The sequence below is a fragment of the Phyllobates terribilis genome, unplaced genomic scaffold, assembly GCF_046119375.1.
Source record: "Phyllobates terribilis strain yellow unplaced genomic scaffold, ASM4611937v1 Scaffold_11__3_contigs__length_659146591, whole genome shotgun sequence".
In the NCBI taxonomy this organism is placed as follows: Eukaryota; Metazoa; Chordata; class Amphibia; order Anura; family Dendrobatidae; genus Phyllobates; species Phyllobates terribilis.
Genome location: NW_027362771.1, coordinates 532,300,747 through 532,320,149, shown reverse-complemented (window position 1 = coordinate 532,320,149; position 19,403 = coordinate 532,300,747). Strand labels below are relative to the sequence as shown.

General features: G+C 43.4%; 1 protein-coding gene across 1 annotated transcript; it reads right to left on the bottom strand.

Annotated features, from left to right (window-relative positions):
* Nucleotides 1-530: 530 nt before the first annotated feature.
* On the bottom strand, nucleotides 531-19,154 carry YKT6 (YKT6 v-SNARE homolog). The gene is made up of 8 exons (XM_073653764.1): nucleotides 18,998-19,154; nucleotides 18,807-18,921; nucleotides 15,107-15,189; nucleotides 14,586-14,686; nucleotides 11,100-11,204; nucleotides 8,526-8,591; nucleotides 2,492-2,593; nucleotides 531-1,585 (listed from the first exon to the last, which is right to left on the bottom strand). The coding sequence occupies exons 2-8, from the start codon at nucleotides 18,908-18,910 to the stop codon at nucleotides 1,550-1,552; spliced, it is 597 nt and encodes a 198-aa protein (XP_073509865.1). The 5' UTR covers nucleotides 18,911-18,921; nucleotides 18,998-19,154; the 3' UTR covers nucleotides 531-1,549.
* Between the last annotated feature and the right edge of the window lie 249 nt (nucleotides 19,155-19,403).

The following is a 19,403-nucleotide window of genomic DNA, read 5'->3' as shown; positions in this document are numbered from 1 at the left end:
GTGAGACCTAGGATCATACATTTCTCATCCATTTGTCTATTAGGTACTAGCTGGAGGCAGTGTACCTGGATACAGAGACTTTCTGTGCTTATGTAGTTATGTATTCTCTCTGTGGACCTAATTAATGACATATAGGAGGGGGTTTGTTATTCCTTACATGGATCAACTGGATGATGGTATTTACCATGTTTGGGTTTTTTAGTTGTTTTTAATAGCTTGTTCTCCTCATTGTTCAATAAACTTTATATTATTAGCTATTTTGTATTGATGGTGATCCTGATATATCGTAGACGCACTTCTTTTTCTCTGTATATTTCATTGTGTGGGTTGTCAGTGATCCCATCAAGTATTGGGAGTGCCCTCAGTATGTTTTCTCAATCAATTTTAAATAAAGTGATTTACAGATCATCTGGTGATCACATAATCAAAAGAGATCAAGTTGTCTGAAAGTGCAGGGACCATGTAAGTATAAAGCTGCCTGTATTGCTAAGCCAGTGCTTTATCAGGCTTGTAATAAAACATGAACAGAATTGCTTTCAAACATCTACAAATGTGTTTTATCATCTTCAATATTTGGTACAGAAAGGTTCGCCAATCTTTATTAAAAGACAAGTTTATCAGAAAGAAATTTAAAAGAAAAAAAAAAAAAAATTCAAATCGCTGGAGATCAAAAAAAAACAAAAACCCAAAATAAAACACTGAAATACGTTAATAACTTATCTATACAGCATGAGAATTGAACCGTCCACACGATGAGGGTCCTCAGGGGAACTAGATCCATCGGATGAAGATTTTCTTTTTGGATAAGACAAGGTGGTGAGAGCAGTAAGATCTTCGGCATCGAGGACATGGCGAGGAGTCATTTGTGGAGTGCAGGCTTTCGGATGGATGTGCAGAATTAGTCTCCGCATTTCATGATTTCACTTCAGAACGAGTTCTCCAGGGATAAAAAAAAAATCCATCTGGCAAATACTACAAGGTTAACCACAGTTAAGACATGTCCGGGATAATGGAGGAACGGGGGGTTAAAATAACCTTACACTAAACAAGTGCGCGAGTGTTACAGGAAGAAGCGGACTGACAGTTAACCCATTTCCTCCCAGGGTGATAACGTCAGATAGTATAGCATTAGTACATTACAGATTACCAGGTCACTCACATCACTCGGCAGCTTGGTGACGGGTTAGGGCACAGAGCGCGGGGCGGCGGCGATACTCCGTATCACAGGAATGTTTGCACTGGAACAGATAATGGTCAGCACAATCCCTTGGAGGGGGGCTGTCACTTCATACTGGGGGCCACAGAAACACATGGCTGCAGGAAAAAGTGAACGCACATCAATGTGAAAAAAAAAAAAAAAAAAAAAAAAAAAAAAAAAAAGACCCCCAATAAATGAGGGTAAAGGAAAAATTGACCTGAGGGCAGTAACCACCTATACTGCCCCCTGCTGGGGATGGGAAGGGCTGAGTGGTAGCCGATTTGGTGCGTCAGCCCTGATATTTAGTGTTTGTTCATTGTCTTTCTTCCGGTCTCCATCACTATTCGCCAATCACATGATCCCGCAGCATGAATTCTGCTTCCGTGCCTTAAAGGGAAAGAGCAGCCGTTCCAAATGGTCATATTTAAAATAAAAAAACACCATCTTCACTTTAATCAAATGCAGGAAAACAATATCAATTTTACGTTAACCCCTCAATCACCAGACACTTTGTGATTCTATCATATTATTCACTAGGTCAGATCCCCCCTCTGATCATACAGTAATGCCTAGGGATGAGAGGACCTGTGGAAGTTCGGGTTCAGGTACCAAAACTATACTCAAACTTTAACCAGAACCCCATTGAAAAGAATGGGGACTCAAACTTTTAAGCTGGAAAAAATCTCTGTCTCTCTCTTAACGGTCCCCAACCTCCTCCCCGGAGCTCCGAACATTGCAACGTCTTTCGGTGAGATGAGCACTGGTGATGACATATCCAGCCGATGTGTCCTTTAACAAGAACTGAATGGACCCGCCTAATTTCTTTTTTTATTTACAGTATTTTCCTTGCTTATATAGCGCCATCACTGTATTGTATATATCGCCATAATCTAGATTCCCTATCAGTGTGTCTTTGGAGTGTGGGAGGAAACCTGAGACCCCGGAGGAAACCCACGCAAACACGGGGAGAACATACAAACTCTGCAGATGTTGTCCTTGGTGGGATTTGAACCCAGAACCCCAGTGCTGCAAAGCAACAGTGCTAATCACTGAGCCACCGTACAGTGCTAACCACTGAGCCACCGTACAGTGCTAACCACTGAGCCACCGTACAGTGCTAACCACTGAGCCACCGTACAGTGCTAACCACTGAGCCACCGTGCTGCCTAATAAGTAGGAATGACAGTGTCAGGTTTCCATCCAGATTACAGCGGATTGCATTTTATGATCGGCCTATCGGAGAGGGCCCTTCTAACGAGGAGTGAAGGAATGCATGACTTCTGCGATACTCACTGTTTTATAGAAGGCCTTGGACTGTGTTCCTAGCACTTCTGATTTACTGACCAAGTCATCTAATTTTTCTCCACGCTGCAGTAAGGACTCCATGGTGTTATGCTGATAATGAATGACAAGAGAAATATGTTACATACAAGCAAAGCAAAAACTGAAATCCCATGATGGCAACTCCCTGTGATGTGCTGCGTTCTCCGGGCTGTAGGGTACAGTTGTATCAGGCTCATCTTCAGGCAGTCCAACAGCTTGGTTTTTGTGGAAGTGCTTACAGTAAGGTGTTAAATTAGTAGTCATCAATAGGATCTCATCTCATTTTATCCCATTGATCGTTTCCCATGTGCCCTGTTGAGGGTCCCCCTTGCATGAGCCAGAGGAGAGAGAATGACCTACAAACAGCAGTTCTAACTCTGTTCATGGACATGCCCCCGGAAGAAGCAGGCGGCGAAACACGTGTCAGGGTGAGGGGACACAGAAGCATACTCGGGACCGTGGTATTTACCATCACCTGGCATCTCTTGCTTTTCGGTAAGCATTTACCTCCCACACATCTTTTGTTGGAGGGTACTCCTTCTGGATATCCTGTTCCAGTTACAACCATATGTTTGGTTTGCAGGCTTTATTCTCACTTTGAACAGTTAGACACTTAGTCCCCTCAGTCCAATAGACGTATTTCAGGTGCCTTACATTGGGGCTTATTATACACTGCTCAAAAAAATAAAGGGAACACTCAAATAACACATCCTAGATCTGAATGAATGAAATATTCTCATTGAATACTTTGTTCTGTACGAAGTTGAATGTGCTGACAACAAAATCACACAAAAATCATCAATGGAAATCAAATTTATTAACCAATGGAGGCCTGGATTTGGAGTCACCCCCAAAATTAAAGTGGAAAAACACACTACAGGCTGATCCTACTTTGATGTAATGTCCTTAAAACAAGTCAAAATGAGGCACAGTATTGTGTGTGGCCTCCACGTGCCTGTATGACCTCCCTACAACGCCTGGGCATGCTCCTGATGAGGTTGCAGATGGTCTCCTGTGGGATCTCCTCCCAGACCTGGACTAAAGCATCCGCCAACTCCTGGACAGTCTGTGGTGCAACGTGACGTTGGTGGATGGAGCGAGACATGATGTCCCAGATGTGCTCAATCGGATTCAGGTCTGGGGAACGGGCGGGCCAGTCCATAGCTTCAATGCCTTCATCTTGCAGGAACTGCTGACTCACTCCAGCCACATGAGGTCTGGCAATGTCCTGCATTAGGAAGAACCCAGGGCCAACCGCACCATCATATGGTCTCACAAGGGGTCTGAGGATCTCATCTCGGTACCTAATGGCAGTCAGGCTACCTCTGATGAGCACATGGAGGGCTGTACGGCCCTCCAAAGAAATGCCACCCCACACCATTACTGACCCACTGCCAAACAGGTCATGCTGAAGGATGTCGCAGGCAGCAGATCGCTCTCCACGGCATCTCCAGACTCTGTCACATGTGCTCACTGTGAACCTGCTTTCATCTGTGAAGAGCACAGGGCACCAGTGGCGATTTTGCCAATCCTGGTGTTCTGTGGCAAATGCCAAGCGTCCTGCACGATGTTGGGCTGTGAGCACAACCCCCATCTGTGGACGTCGGGCCCTTATACCACCCTCATGTAGTCGGTTTCTAACAGTTTGTGCAGACACATGCACATTTGTAGCCAGCTGGAGGTCATTTTGCAGGGCTCTGGCAGTGCTCCTCCTGTTCCTCCTTGCACAAAGGCAGAGGTAGAGGTCCTGCAGCTGGGTTGTTGCCCTCCTACGGCCCCTTCCACGTCTCCTGGCGTACTGGCCTGTCTCCTGGTAGCACTTCCAGCCTCTGGACACTACGCTGACAGACACAGCAAACCTTCTTGCCACAGCTCGCATTGATGTGCCATCCTGGATGAGCTGCACTACCTGAGCAACTTCTGTGGGTTGTAGAGTCCGTCTCATGCTACCACGAGTGTGAAAGCACAACCAACAATCAAAAGTGACCAATACATCAGCCAGATAGCATTGGTACTGAGATGTGGTCTGTGGTCCCCACCCGCAGAACCACTCTTTTATTGAGGGTGTCTTGATAATTGCCAATATTTTCCATCTTTTCCATTTGCACAACAGCATGTGAAATTGATTATCAATCAGTGTTGCTTCCTAAGTGGACAGTTTGATCTCACAGAAGTTTGATTTACTTAGAGTTATATTCAGTTGTTTAAGTGTTCCCTTTTTTGAGCAGTGTATATTATATATATATATACACATACATATACATACACACACACACACACACACACACACATACACATATACACACAGTACAGACCAAAAGTTTGGACACACCTCATTTAAAGATTTTTCTGTATTTTCATGACTATGAAAATTGTACATTCACACTGAAGGCATCAAAACTATGAATTAACACATGTGGAATTATATACTTAACAAAAAAGTGTGAAACAACTGAAAATATGTCTTATATTCTAGGTTCTTCAAAGTAGCCACCTTTTGCTTTGATGACTGCTTTGCACACGCTTGGCATTCTCTTGATGAGCTTCAAGAGGTAGTCACCGGAAATGGTCTTCCAACAATCTTGAAGGAGTTCCCAGAGATGCTTAGCACTTGTTGGCCCTTTTGCCTTCACTCTGCGGTCCAGCTCACCCCAAACCATCTCGATTGGGTTCAGGTCTGGTGACTGTGGAGGACAGGTCATCTGGCGTAGCACCCCATCACTCTCCTTCTTGGTCAAATAGCCCTTACACAGCCTGGAGGCGTGTATGAGGTCATTGTCCTGTTGAAAAATAAATGATGGTCCAACTAAACGCAAACCGGATGGAATAGCATGCCGCAGCAAGATGCTGTGGTAGCCATGCTGGTTCAGTATGCCTTCAATTTTGAATAAATCCCCAACAGTGTCACCAGCAAAGCACCCCCACACCATCACACCTCCTCCTCCATGCTTCACGGTGGGAACCAGGCATGTAGAGTCCATCCTTTCACCTTTTCTGCGTCGCACAAAGACACGGTGGCTGGAACCAAAGATCTCAAATTTGGACTCATCAGACCAAAGCACAGATTTCCACTGGTCTAATGTCCATTCCTTGTGTTCTTTAGCCCAAACAAGTCTCTGCTGCTTGTTGCCTGTCCTTAGCAGTGGTTTCCTAGCAGCTATTTTACCATGAAGGCCTGCTGCACAAAGTCTCCTCTTAACAGTTGTTGTAGAGATGTGCTGCTAGAACTATGTGTGGCATTGACCTGGTCTCTAATCTGAGCTGCTGTTAACCTGCGATTTCTGAGGCTGGTGACTCGGATAAACTTATCCTCAGAAGCAGAGGTGACTCTTGGTCTTCCTTTCCTGGGGCGGTCCTCATGGGAGCCAGTTTCTTTGTAGCGCTTGATGGTTTTTGCAACTGCACTTGGGGACACTTTCAAAGTTTTCCCAATTTTTCAGACCGACTGACCTTCATTTCCCAAAGTAATGATGGCCACTCGTTTTTCTTTACTTAGAATTTGTATTATGGCAAGAAAAAAGCAGTTAACAGTCTATTCAGTAGGATTATCAGCTGTGTATCCACCTGACTTCTGCACAACACAACTGATGGTCCCAACCCCATTTATAAGGCAAGAAATCCCACTTATTAAACCTGACAGGGCACACCTGTGAAGTGAAAACCATTTCCAGTGACTACCTCTTGAAGCTCATCAAGAGAATGCCAAGAGTGTGCAAAGCAGTCATCAAAGCAAAAGGTAGCTACTTTGAAGAACCTAGAATATAAGACATATTTTCAGTTGTTTCACACTTTTTTGTTAAGTATATAATTCCACATGTGTTAATTCATAGTTTTGATGCCTTCAGTGTGAATGTACAATTTTAATAGTCATGAAAATACAGAAAAATCTTTAAATGAGAAGGTGTGTCCAAACTTTTGGTCTGTACTGTATATATTTTATTAAACACGTCTCTTATTTAGTCTTTATACCATAATATATGTAAGTGTATGTGTGAGGACATTATTCACAGTGAGGTATACAGATTACGATTGCACATGTCACTTCATTTGGATTGCTGCTAGATGTAGTCATTATTTATTCTTGGTATGTTGGTATATTGTCCCGATAAATCATTATATTTATATACATAGGGAGATCATGGCACCTACATTACCTCATTTGTTTTTTTTCCCTAATTTACTGCTTATATAGTTTGTTCCTATGTCCCCATATGGTACTTTGCTTTTTTATAACGATTTTAATAATTCTCAATAAACATTGGTTATTTTAATGATGGATCTCTCTATGGCTCTTTCTTTAATAGATTGAGTTTGAGCACATTGTTGTTGGAGTTTATGTTGGAGTGCCATTATCTCAATATATGGACATTGGTGTTTATAGACAGCCATATGTAATACGACATTTTTGCCAAATTAGTCGAGGCAGGGTGACTGAGCAGCAGAGGCAGCTTCCTCGGGATTCCATGATTGTGGTGGCTCTCGTATTAAGAAGCTTGTCTGTACAAACACTACAATTTTCCCCACTCATTTTATGGGTTCTGCCCTAAGGCAGCTGAATGAGAAAGTGGCACAGCGCAGTGTAAGGAGACCTCCCTCGGTGGCTCTACTATAAGGAAAGGTAATGTAATAACACATTATGAGATGGCAGCACAGCGCTGTGTAAGGAGACCTCACTCAGTGGTGGTTCTACTATAAGGAAAGGTAATGTAATTACACATTATGAGATGGCAGCACAGTGTAGTGTAAGGAGACCTCCCTCGGTGGTTCTTCTTCTATAAGGAAAGGTAATGTAATTACACATTATGAGACGGCAGCACAGTGTAGTGTAAGGAGACCTCCCTCGGTGGTTCTTCTTCTATAAGGAAAGGTAATGTAATTACACATTATGAGACGGCAGCACAGTGTAGTGTAAGGAGACCTCACTCCGTGGTTCTTCTACTGTAAGGAAAGGTAATGTAATTACACATTATGAGATGGCAGCACAGCGCTGTGTCAGGAGACCTCACTCCGTGGTGGTTCTACTATAAGGAAAGGTAATGTAATTACACATTATGAGATGGCAGCACAGTGTAGTGTAAGGAGACCTCCCTCGGTGGTTCTTCTTCTATAAGGAAAGGTAATGTAATTACACATTATGAGATGGCAGCACAGTGTAGTGTAAGGAGACCTCCCTCTGTGGTTTTTCTACTATAAAGGAAAGGTAATTTAATTACACATGAGATAGTGGCACAGTGTAGTGTAAGGAGACCTCCCTCGGTGGTTCTTCTACTATAAGGAAAGGTAATGTAATTACACATTATGAAATGGCGGCACAGCGCTGTGTAAGGAGACCTCACTCAGTGGTGGTTCTACTATAAGGAAAGGTAATGTAATTACACCTTATCCGGGGATCACACAACTAAAACTCGGACAAGTCGTATCCAGAAATTGGCAGACTAGTGCATGCTGTGATCATTTTGGCCAGGAATGAAAAATCATAGTACACAGCACATTACTAAGTCAGTGCACTGCCTGTTGACCTAATACACAGTCACTTTAACGAGCCCTTAAAAGGGAACCTGTTGTATTGGCTACGGTATCTGATCTGCAGGCACCATATTACAAAGCCAGAGGAGCTGATCAGATTGATATACATTTTTTGGGGAAAAGTTTCAGTAAAACTTGCATTTTATTAATTGAAATCCCTGTTTGTATGTATGAGTGTTTGTATGTATGAGTCCAGTGGGCGGTCCTACTAGTGACTGACAGCCTTCCCTGTAGGACTGTGCATGCAGAGATAGCTGTCAATCACTAGTAGGACCACCCACTGGACTGGATATTTCAATGAATAAAATACAAGTCATCCTGCATCTTTTCCCACAATCCTATATTAATAGATAGATAGATAGATAGATAAATTCCGCTCCGCTTCTCCTCCTCTATACAGTGCTGTCCACAGATTGAACTACATGTACAACGTGACAGGTTCTTTTGAAACTGAACGATATATTAATCATTCACTCACCAGGATGATTTTGGTTTCGTCCAGCTCAGCTTGTACTTTACTCATTGGATCAGCATCTCGGGGGTTCTGTGAATATAAATACAGATATAACTTTCCATCCACATCCTCTGTCTATTGCCACGCTTCATCCAGTCAGCATCAGATTTTGGAATTTTGTGGATTGCAGCTGAACAAAGATGGATCTGTACATAGTGATACACTTGTGGGGTTGGGGTTATCCTTTACATGACACGGAGACAAGAACAGCACAGCCTACCCTGCTTATCAGGTGAGGGCTGCGGGTGTAATATGGGCCAACAATGGGGTATCCACAGACCATATTGGCACCTTAATAAAAAGGGATTTAGTTTGCTACTGACAGAACATTAAAAAAACACAGTAAAATTTTCTAGCACATGCGGCAGCTGCTCGTCCTCCTGATTATGTAATAAATGCTTTGAACTCTGCACCAATAAGACAAAAACAACACGCTCAGGGGAAAGACAAGTGGAAGCCTCCTCAGAAACCGATGGATTTCTGCACCGTACATACTACAGATATGCAATATTATTCATCTATAAATCCATTATTAGTGCACATCATCTGTTCTACTTGAATGGGGTTTCTCCCCTGCCCCCCTCCTTAAATAGAGGTAATTTTAACAAACATGAAAAAAAAAAAATCTGAAATTTGGCTATACTCACCCTCCACCTCTCCAGAGCTGTCTCTGGCCTTTGGCTGCAGCGGTCATGCGCACACAGCTGTCAATCACTGAACCCTGTGGCCTAGTGCCTACTACCTCAAGATCACCTGTAAGCCCACTGACTGGCTGCAGAAGTTATGTGCAGTAGTCACAATGTCATCGCTGCAATCCTGTCCACAAAAACAAGAGGTTGTTCATTTTTTACATTTGCAAGTCTATGGAAAAAAAAAACTTTTTTTTTTTTTTTTTTTGCAAAACCCTTTTAAAAAAGAAACCTGGCTTTGGTACAGTTGACTGAAATACCCAAATAATATTGAATTAATGGGCGATATGAGGCACTCTTATCTTCCAAAATGTTCTCCTCCATAACACAGGTTGGCCAGTCAATGGAAGCATGAGGGTTTTGCATAGCATATTTCAATATGGGTTTTGGCCTATGTTTATTTTAGGGGTTGCAATCTTATAGTGGGTTAAGGACTAAAATGCCAGTCATTAAGGAGTTACAAGTCAGAAATGTGAAGATAATCGCTCCCATGGTTCCCCTTGTGAAGCGAGGAGAACTAATTACACTACATAAGCCAACAAGAGCGCAGCGCAGCGGCCCCCCGGGTGATGTGATCCTGTGCAGCCCCAGTGTAACGTACCTGGCAGTCAGTGTGAGACAGAGGAATCTACGGCTGAATATAAAACACTAATTGAACCAATTTATTATATAAATATTTTTTCCTATTAACTTGTTTTCCTATTAACTTGTTTTATTATTATTTTCTGATTGTAGATGTTGCATTCTATTTTCTGTGAATGATAATGTGGGTGGCTATTTTACCTTTACACTATTCAGAGATCTGATCTACAGCCGACCATAGGAAACAGAGCGAGGATGTTCATTAAAGGGGATCTGTCAGTAGCGTCATCCTTTCCAAGCCATCTATAGGAGCTGTTAAGATCTATGGGCCGGAGAGCAGACTGTGGAGCTTATTGTAAATGAAAGGGGGCGTTACCAGTGTGAGACATGTAATGACTGACAGTCTGCTCTCCTGATCTACATGTCTCACACTGGTAACACCTCCTTTTTATAAGCAGCTCTGGAGGCAGATTCTCTGGGAGATCTATGTCCTTAACAGCTCATTTACATATTACGAAAAACGTGGATTTCTCTGTAATAAAACATCGGATCACAGATATCAAGGTATCATTTGATTCAGCCTCCTATAACCTCCATGCCCATATAGACAGCTTAGGAGGGTTGATCCTACTGACAGATTCCCTTTAACCTCTATTGGAGTGTGACCTGTGCGGAAGTCATAGCGCAGAGAGGGGAGTCAGTGTTATCACCAACTGTTAATGATGGATTGAGAGTCATCTCAATTACCTTTCATCGTAATCCTCTCCATGAAAACGGCCTCAAAGTTTTACGCAAGACGTAACACACTTTGAAAAGTTGCAAAAGTTTTGAGCAACGCCAAGTTACACAAAAATGCAGTGACTTTTGCCATTTACAAACCAGTATGTGGCACTCCCATGGGAATCCATTCTTTGCCCATGACATCTGCCATCTGAGGACAGTCGGTGTGTCATAAAACCTAGCAGAGCAGGCCGGCGGGAGGGTTTGGCCAATTATTACAGTCAGATGGAGAACATTTTATATGCTTTATATTTTTTTTACTGTTTCAAGAAGCAACATCATAAGATTTCGATGAGTTTTCCCATATAAAAAGAGTTAACGGACTGAAATCATATACAATGTCTTATGCTATTTCGCCCAGGACATAAAATTGGTCCCAACTCATGTGGTCCCTTAAGCATACATTAGCCAATTGTCACATTACATATTATGTACATTATATGTATTTTAGCTTGCTGTTGCTCAGTAGACGGCTGATCCTACTTACTTGGTACTTGGCAAGGTAAGAGTCCAAAGCACTGTACTGAATAGTGGCAGGGGAGCCAGACGGCCAGTCTATCCTATCCACCTGGGTGGCGAACTCCTCGAGAACCTGAAGGAAAACAGACGGTGAGAATTGTAAGGGACCAATCAAAAGGCTCAAGAGAAAAAACATAGAAGCAAAAGGAAAAAGATAAAAAAAATCTAATTGCAGTCAGAGGATGAAAAAAAATGCAATTGCACCATTTTTTGGAATTTGCTTTTACAGCGTTTGTGATAAGGTGACAAGGACTTGGTGACGTGATTCATCGGATCAGTACGATTATGCGGCTGCCAAACTTGCATCGCTTTTCACATTTCAGCGATTACTAAAATTCAAAGCTTTGTATAAAAAAAAGTTGGCTTGGGGTGTCATTTTCTATAAGTAACTTTTCTATTGATGGAGATGCACGAGCTGACATTTTTATTAATACCATACTGGTGTACATACGACATTTTGATTATTTAATTTTTTCTTTAATTTATGTTTGAATTGGGAAAAGGGAGGAGAGTAATACATTAATTTTTTTCCCCCTTCTTAAATATTTTTAAAATCACTTTTTTATTAATTTTACCATATTTTTAGTCCCCCCTAGGGATCATGAATCTGAAATCATTTGATCTAAAACTGCAATACAATAGTATTGCAGTAAGTAGAAGAAATATACCATGATTTGGGTTTATGACAATACACAGATGACAGCAGAGGGAGACTGCTGAATACTGCAATGGCAATCCATCATCATCCCATGATGAGGAAAAGGAATGATAGGAACCAAATAGTCATGTTACACTATCGTGCAACCTAATTATCGATGTCAGATATTGACAGTGGCATTTAAGTGGTTAAAAGCAGTGACCGGAGGTAGCTCAGATTGCTGCTGTTAGTGGCAGGTGCTGGCTATATAACACAGCCGGCATCCCCATGTATGAAGCAGGATCAGCTCGTTTTGAAGGAGATAAACACAATGAGCATTAATGTGTAAAATCATTACATAAGTTAAATTCCCCCAAAAAAATCTAAATAAAAGGAAGATCTGTCAGCTCTTGTGAAGTTAAAGGAATTGTCCAGACTTAACACAAAAGTCTGTAGTCACGTGGTGACTGCAGACGTCTGAGTCATGACAGTGTTGCCGCGTACACTGTCAGGATCCCCCAGTATTGTCGATGGGGGCAAGTGATTACGTGACTGTATGTATGCGACTTTTATACATATTGTCACGTGCCGACTAGACATGTTCGGCCTCTCTCAATAGAAGTGCATTGAGAGAAGCTGAAGATGTCCAGTCTTCGAGAGACTGCAGGTATGCAAATCGCATTCATGTGCTCATGTGACCACCCCCCTCGCACCAGCAATACAGGGGAATCCTAACAGAGTGCGCACCTTACATGCTGTTACGATTCAGATGTTTGCATTCACCGACGGACAGCAGACCTGTGTGTCAAGCCTAGACAACCCCTTCAATGCTTGAAAAAAATAATTCAACATAATTTTTCTAAGAAGTACAGTGGCTTGCAAAAGTACTCACCCCCTTAGCTTTTGACATATTTTGTTACATTACAACCGGTGTTTAAATATTTTTGTAATCCGATTTGTGTGTGATGCATCAACACTAAACAGTCTAAGTCAGTGAAGTGAAGTGAGAAAAATATAGACATAAATTAAACTTAAGGGATCAAATAACTAAAAATTGGCATGTGCATATGTATTCACCCCTTTTGCTATGAAGCCCCTAAAAATTTCTGGTGCAAGCAATTCCCTTCATAAGTCACATGCTTAGTGACAGGACATCCACCTGTGTGCAATCTAAGGGTCACATGATCTGTCAGTATATACACTTTACCTTTTCTGAAAGGCCACAGAGGCTGCAACACCATTAAGTAAAAGGCACCACTAACAAAAATCTCTGATGATTCCCAGAGCACCATCAAATCCATTATCATCAAATGGAAAGAACACATGGTACCACAATAAACCAAGCAAGAGGGCCATCCACCAAAACCTCAGCCCGGGTAAGGAAGGCATTAATCAGAGAGGCAGCACAGAGACCAAACATAACCCTGAAGAAGCTGCAGAGTTCCCACGCAGAGACTAGAGTATCTGTCCACAATAAGCCATACGCTCCATAGAGGTGGCCTTTATGGAAGAGTGGGCAAAAAAAGCCTTTACTTACACACAAAAATTGTTAGGCTCATTTTGAGTTTGCCAAAAGACATGTGGAAGACCCACCAAAAGTATGGATGAAGGTGCTGTGGTCAGCTGAGACCAAAATTGAACTTTTTGGCCACCAAGGTAAACGCTATGTCTGGTAACAAACCAACACAGCTCATCACCCCAAGAACACCATCCCCACAGTGAAACATGGTGGTGGCAGCATCATGCTGTGGGGATGTTTTTCGGCAGCAGGGACAGGGAAAATGGTCCGAGTCGAGGGGAAGATGGATGGTGCCAAATACAAGGATATTCTTGAGCAAAACTTGTTTCAGTCTGTTAGTGATTTGAGACTGGGACGGAGGTTCACCTTCCAACAAGACAATGACCCAATGCATACTGCTAAAGCAACACTCGAGTGGTTTAAGGGGAAACATTGAAGGAGCTGGAGCAGTTTTGTGTTGAGGAATGGGCAACATTCCCAGTGGCAAGATATGGAAAGCCAATAGAGACTTATGCAAAGTGACTTGCAGCTGTAATTGCCACAAAAGGAGGCTCTACAAAGTACTGACTTTAGGGGGTGGGGGGGGGTGAATAGTTATGCACACCAAAACCTTCAGTTATTTTATTCGTGGTTTGCATCACAATAAAAAGAAAACCAAATGTTCCTAGTTGTTGGCATGTTCTTTACATGAATTTAGGACCATCCCGAATTTGAGTACACCTTGATGTTGGGATGGCTTTTACGTTTTTTTTTAATCAAAAACGGTGTTTACTAAGTACCCCATGTTATTTATATGCACTATTTCTTTTACTTATTTACTTGCAGCAGGGCAATTGTTTATTTTGTTTCTGTCTTGGGTTTTGTATGTTCTTCACATTAACTGATGCAAAACCTCAAAAATAAAAAAACACAGGAAAATTCCAGCTTCTGCGGTAGCAAAACACAAAAAATGCCAAGGGGGTGAATACTTTCTCAAGCCACTGTAATCTTTGTTCAGCTCCTGGATATGTAGGAATACACTGACAACTGGATGTTACTATTCCCTTAGTCGTTGGGACATGTCCCTACACACGGACCCCATTCAATCAGTGCTAACAATAATCAGATTGCATGGGTACAGGCTGAAAGAAGGGCATAGTCATCATCCACTTTTCCAGGAGGAATAACAGATGAATAGCCAGTACAGTCTCTTAGGACAAGGTGCCCCTGCACTGTTATTTCAGGAGAGCAGAAAAAACATCCGCAAAACAAAAATGGGGTAAAATAAAAATGAATTCTAGTCCTTAGTTCCCCCTTACCTTTTCCAGAAGAGTAAAGCAGACTCTCTGAGGGTACTCTGCGTCAGCGATCACTACCCCCGCCAGGGAGTCGTTCCGCACATACACGTGACAGAGGTACTCTGTATGAAGACATAGCAGATATTAAAGCCATTGCTATTCATAGGATTACAAAGCATCTTCTATCACGCTGTCGGAGTCTTCCTTTAAAGGGAAGCATAAAATGACTGTTCAAACAAAGAACAGGCACTCGGTGCACCATGGCGCGGCCAAACATTTAAATGCCCCTTCCCATCTGCTTGTTTTGCCTCAATCTCCGCCTTTCTCTGGCTCTATAATGCCAGAGCTGTCAAGAGTCCCTTTAACATGTACAATGTTATGTAAATGACCCCTGCTAACTCCAACTGGGGCTTGGATTTTCACGTGATCACTACTGGGACTAGGGGCAAAGCTGTGACAAATCATGGACAGTATTTCTGCGCGGCACAGTACCACCACGTGAAAACCTCACCAGCCTCGCCGATGACTTCTCATACTCTCACCTTGCTCCTTCACTGATGAGCGGCTCCCCTTGTCTGATCGCTCCACAATCAGCTGGCTGGTGAAGGTCATAAACTCTTGTACACTGCAAACATTAAAGTGGAGAAATCATTATCATAATGTACCATGGGCATTGGCAAACAATACAACACACTTATCTTCAGAAAGAGGCGAGGAATGGCACAGCACGCACATGTGCCACAGGAGGGCGCAGAAGGAGACCCACCAGGAGATATTAATAAATGCCCTCTGTCTAGTATACACTAAACACGCAAGGACTGTCTGACCCTACAAGCGGGGACATATTAGTACAATATTCTTGGTTTGTTTTCCCTTTGCTGCACTGTTGCCTTAAAAATCTCATGTAGAGTCAAAGCACCAAAAGCCCAAATCTGCATCCTATTGTCCTGCATGGAGGCAATTACAAGTGTATAGTGAAGTATTTGCCAATTACAGCTTTGGCTGCAGTTACAGACGTCCTATAAAAGCGGTTAAAGGAAACTTCTATGCCCCAAAATAATTTATATATCTGTGTACTTCTTCAAAAAATAAGCAATTGTATCCCTTTATAACCTCAAAGTGATGCTCCGGCAGGAGAAATCGCATTATGAAGTTACATATATATAGCGCACTGGGGCATGATGATGCACTTACAGCTCCTCAGCCTCACGCTGTATATATAGCGCACTGGGGCATGATGATGCACTTACAGCTCCTCAGCCTCACGCTGTATATATAGTGCATTGGGGCATGATGATGCACTTACAGCTCCTCAGCCTCACGGTGTATATATAGTGCATTGGGTCATGATGACGCACTTACAGCTCCTCAGCCTCACGCTGTATATATAGTGCATTGGGGCATGATGACGCACTTACAGATCCTCAGCCTCACGCTGTATATATAGTGCATTGGGGCATGATGACGCACTTACAGATCCTCAGCTTCACAATGTATATATAGTGCATTGGGGCATGATGACGCACTTACAGCTCCTCAGCCTCACGCTGTATATATAGTGCATTGGGTCAAGATGACGCACTTACAGCTCCTCAGCCTCACGCTGTATATATAGTGCATTGGGGCATGATGACGCACTTACAGCTCCTCAGCCTCACGCTGTATATATAGTGCATTGGGGCATGATGACGCACTTACAGCTCCTCAGCCTCACGCTGCATACATCGTGCATTGGGGCGTGACAACGCGCTTACAGATCCTCAGCTTTGCACTGTATTCCCTGCCTAGCACCACTCTCCACTGGTTGATTGTTGGGTCGTTGGCTTCGATGCCTGGTAGGGAATAAAGTGTGAGGCGGACGAGCTGTAAGTGCGTCATCATGCCCCAACGCACTTCAACATACATACAGAACTTCAGAATGAGTTTCTCCTGCTGGAGCATTGCTTTTGGATCATAAAGGGATTAACTTGCTTATCTTTTAAATGGCTTCACAATGAAATAAATGGTTAGGTGTAAAGTTTCTGACTGGTAAAGCAAATGTATCCCTCTATAACCCCAAAGCGATGCTCCGGCAGGAGAAATCTCATTCTGAAGTTATATAGTGCATTTGGGCATGATGAAGCACTTACAGCTCCTCAGCCTCACGCTGTATATATAGTGCTTTTGGGTCATAAAGGGAGCTGCTGTCTGCTTGTAACATGGGAGAGAAAGCGCAGTTTGGGCCAGCAGCTCGGCCATACTGCCGGCCCAAATTGTCCATTTTTTAGGAGCATAATGCCCTGACAAACAAGTAAGGGAACGATGCGCTCCTGAAGAATGTTATTGAGAATAAACATTCAATGAGGACTTGTCATCAGATCAAAGGTGGGCAGTTTTTGCTCTTATTTTATTCCTGCTGCTCCCCTTGAGTAACCGTTTTTTTTTTTTGTTGTTGTTTTTTTTAATATTTACCATACAGTTCCAGAGATACGGGGCTTTTTATTTAGTGTTAATTTTCATGGTCTTTACCAGAGGGGGCATGGCTCACAGGGCAATAATGCAGAGCAGCCTACTGAGAGAATCATCTGAGCCACACCCCCTTGTAAAAGAGTATAAAAATGTACACTAAATAAATAGGCCCCTATCTCTGGATCTTTACGACTGATATTTATTAACAAAAAAAAAAAAAGGATAATCAGGAGAGCAGTGGGAGTAAAATAAGAGTAAAAATTGGCTACTTGTGACCTAGTGACAGGTTTTCGTTAAAAGGGTTTTCCACTTACTACAAGTTATCCATCTACAGGATCGGTGAGACGTACTGGCTCGTTGGGGGTTCGACCACCGATCTCATGAATGACGGATTATGTCTGCTGCGCCGGCCCAGTGGTCGTGCGCCGGGCATATTTCCATGCCGCTGTCACGCTCTGGTACGGAGAGCTGCGGCCAGTCCGTGCATTGTAGTCCCATCTCGGTCCGATTTATACGGCTGTACGACTGCACCAAACTATATAGACTCAGGTAAATCAATAATCGGTGTGCACTCTGTCAAGGTAAAGGTGCTGATATAATAGGCATGTAATGCCCAGTCAATGTAGAGGATTAATTCATCGCACACTCAAGTAGTAATAGTGCAGAATTCATTTATTTACAAGCAAGAACATACAAATCATACATTGAAGACGACACTAGACGTTTGGGTCCCTTAATGGGTCTTAATCGTTAGGTCGCTATTGTGTTTAGATTTCAGTTTGTGTCAGTGCTTAAAGGGGTATTCCCATCTCCAAGATCCTGTCCCAATGTGTAGTAGATGTAATAATAATATTAGCAAATACCACCAATTATAAATGTAGTATAGTTCTTCTGATCCGCTATGTCTCTTCCTTAAAGAGCAGGCATGGCAGGACCTTAGGTATCCATGGTTACGACCACAGATATTGTGACAGTTAGCTAGTTGCTAGTGGTCGTAACCATGGATACTTAAGGTCCTGCCATGCCTGCTCATGAAGGAAGAGACATAGCGGATCAGAAGAACTACACTACATTTCTAATTGGAGGTATTTTCTAATAATAATAATAATAATAATAATACACCTACTACATATTGGGATAGGATCTTGGAGATGGGAATACCCCTTTAAGGTAGAGGCAAAAAGAAGATAATCTAGATAAGTAGCGGTGTATGGGAGGGGGAATGGCATTCAGATGCAGCAAGGCGCAGGAGCGTCGCTCTTTCCCCCTCCCATACACCGCTACTGTGAGCAGTCAAGTGTGGAAACGCCATCCTGACGGCACACTAGGCGCAGGAGCGCCATACCTACAATATTCAAGATTTTCACAGTCTTGCAGATATATGGAACCCAACTAAGTTCTTCTCTGGATTATCTTCCTTTTGCCTCTGCCTTAAGCATTGACACAAACTCAAATCTAAACACAATAGCGACCTAATGATAAAGGCCCATTAAGGGGCCGAAACGTCTAGTGTTGCCTTCAACGTATGATTTGAATGTTCTTGCTCTTCTGCACTATTACTAAACTATATAGACTGACACCAGAGGCCGGGTGCAGCAGGAAACACCTCCCTCCGGATGTAAGTGGGGTCCTGGGCCAATGTCACTGGTCTGTACACAGCAAGCAATGCATTATGGGAATTGTAGTTCCCCATGAAGTGGAGACTGTACTGATAACTGTCTGCACAGCACACTGGCCTGAGTGACTGCCATGCGCTGGGGATCCGCTCCCCTGTGTCAGGCACGTCTGCATTACCTGGACCTCTGGAAGAAGCTGAAGGAGGACACGTCGTAGGCACTTTTCAGCAGGTGGACCTTGTAGTCTCCCTTATACAGGACACTCAGGCTGTAAAGCTTCATGTTTCCTGCTCCTGTAGGGGGCACAATATCGCGTTACACACAGCCCAGTACACAGACAGTCCCCGGGGGGCTCCGCAACCTCCTCACCTGGGCTCCGCTCTCCTCCCCGCTCCCTCCGGCTCTCCTGCCCGCCCTCTCTAGTACGGTTCTACTTGCGGTTTCACTCCCAGCCACGGAAGCTGCCCTTCCCGTTACACGTCACAAAGCGGAAATGCGTCCGCTGCTAAATGGTTTCCGCCCGGATACGACGCATTCCAGTTAGCGCCGCGGGAGGAGGGTTCCTAGGTAAGAAGACACCTAAACAGGCCGACCCGTGCTGGCGGCAGGAAACAGAGAGCCCCGACCACCCTCAGCTGCACCGTCCTCCTAGAATTAACCCTCCAAACCTGCATGGCCGTGCTCTCCTGTACCCCCACCATTGTACCCTCAGCACAGGGCTGCCAAGTCCACAAATGTACTTTCACACACAGTATGATGGCCCCCAGAGGCCCCC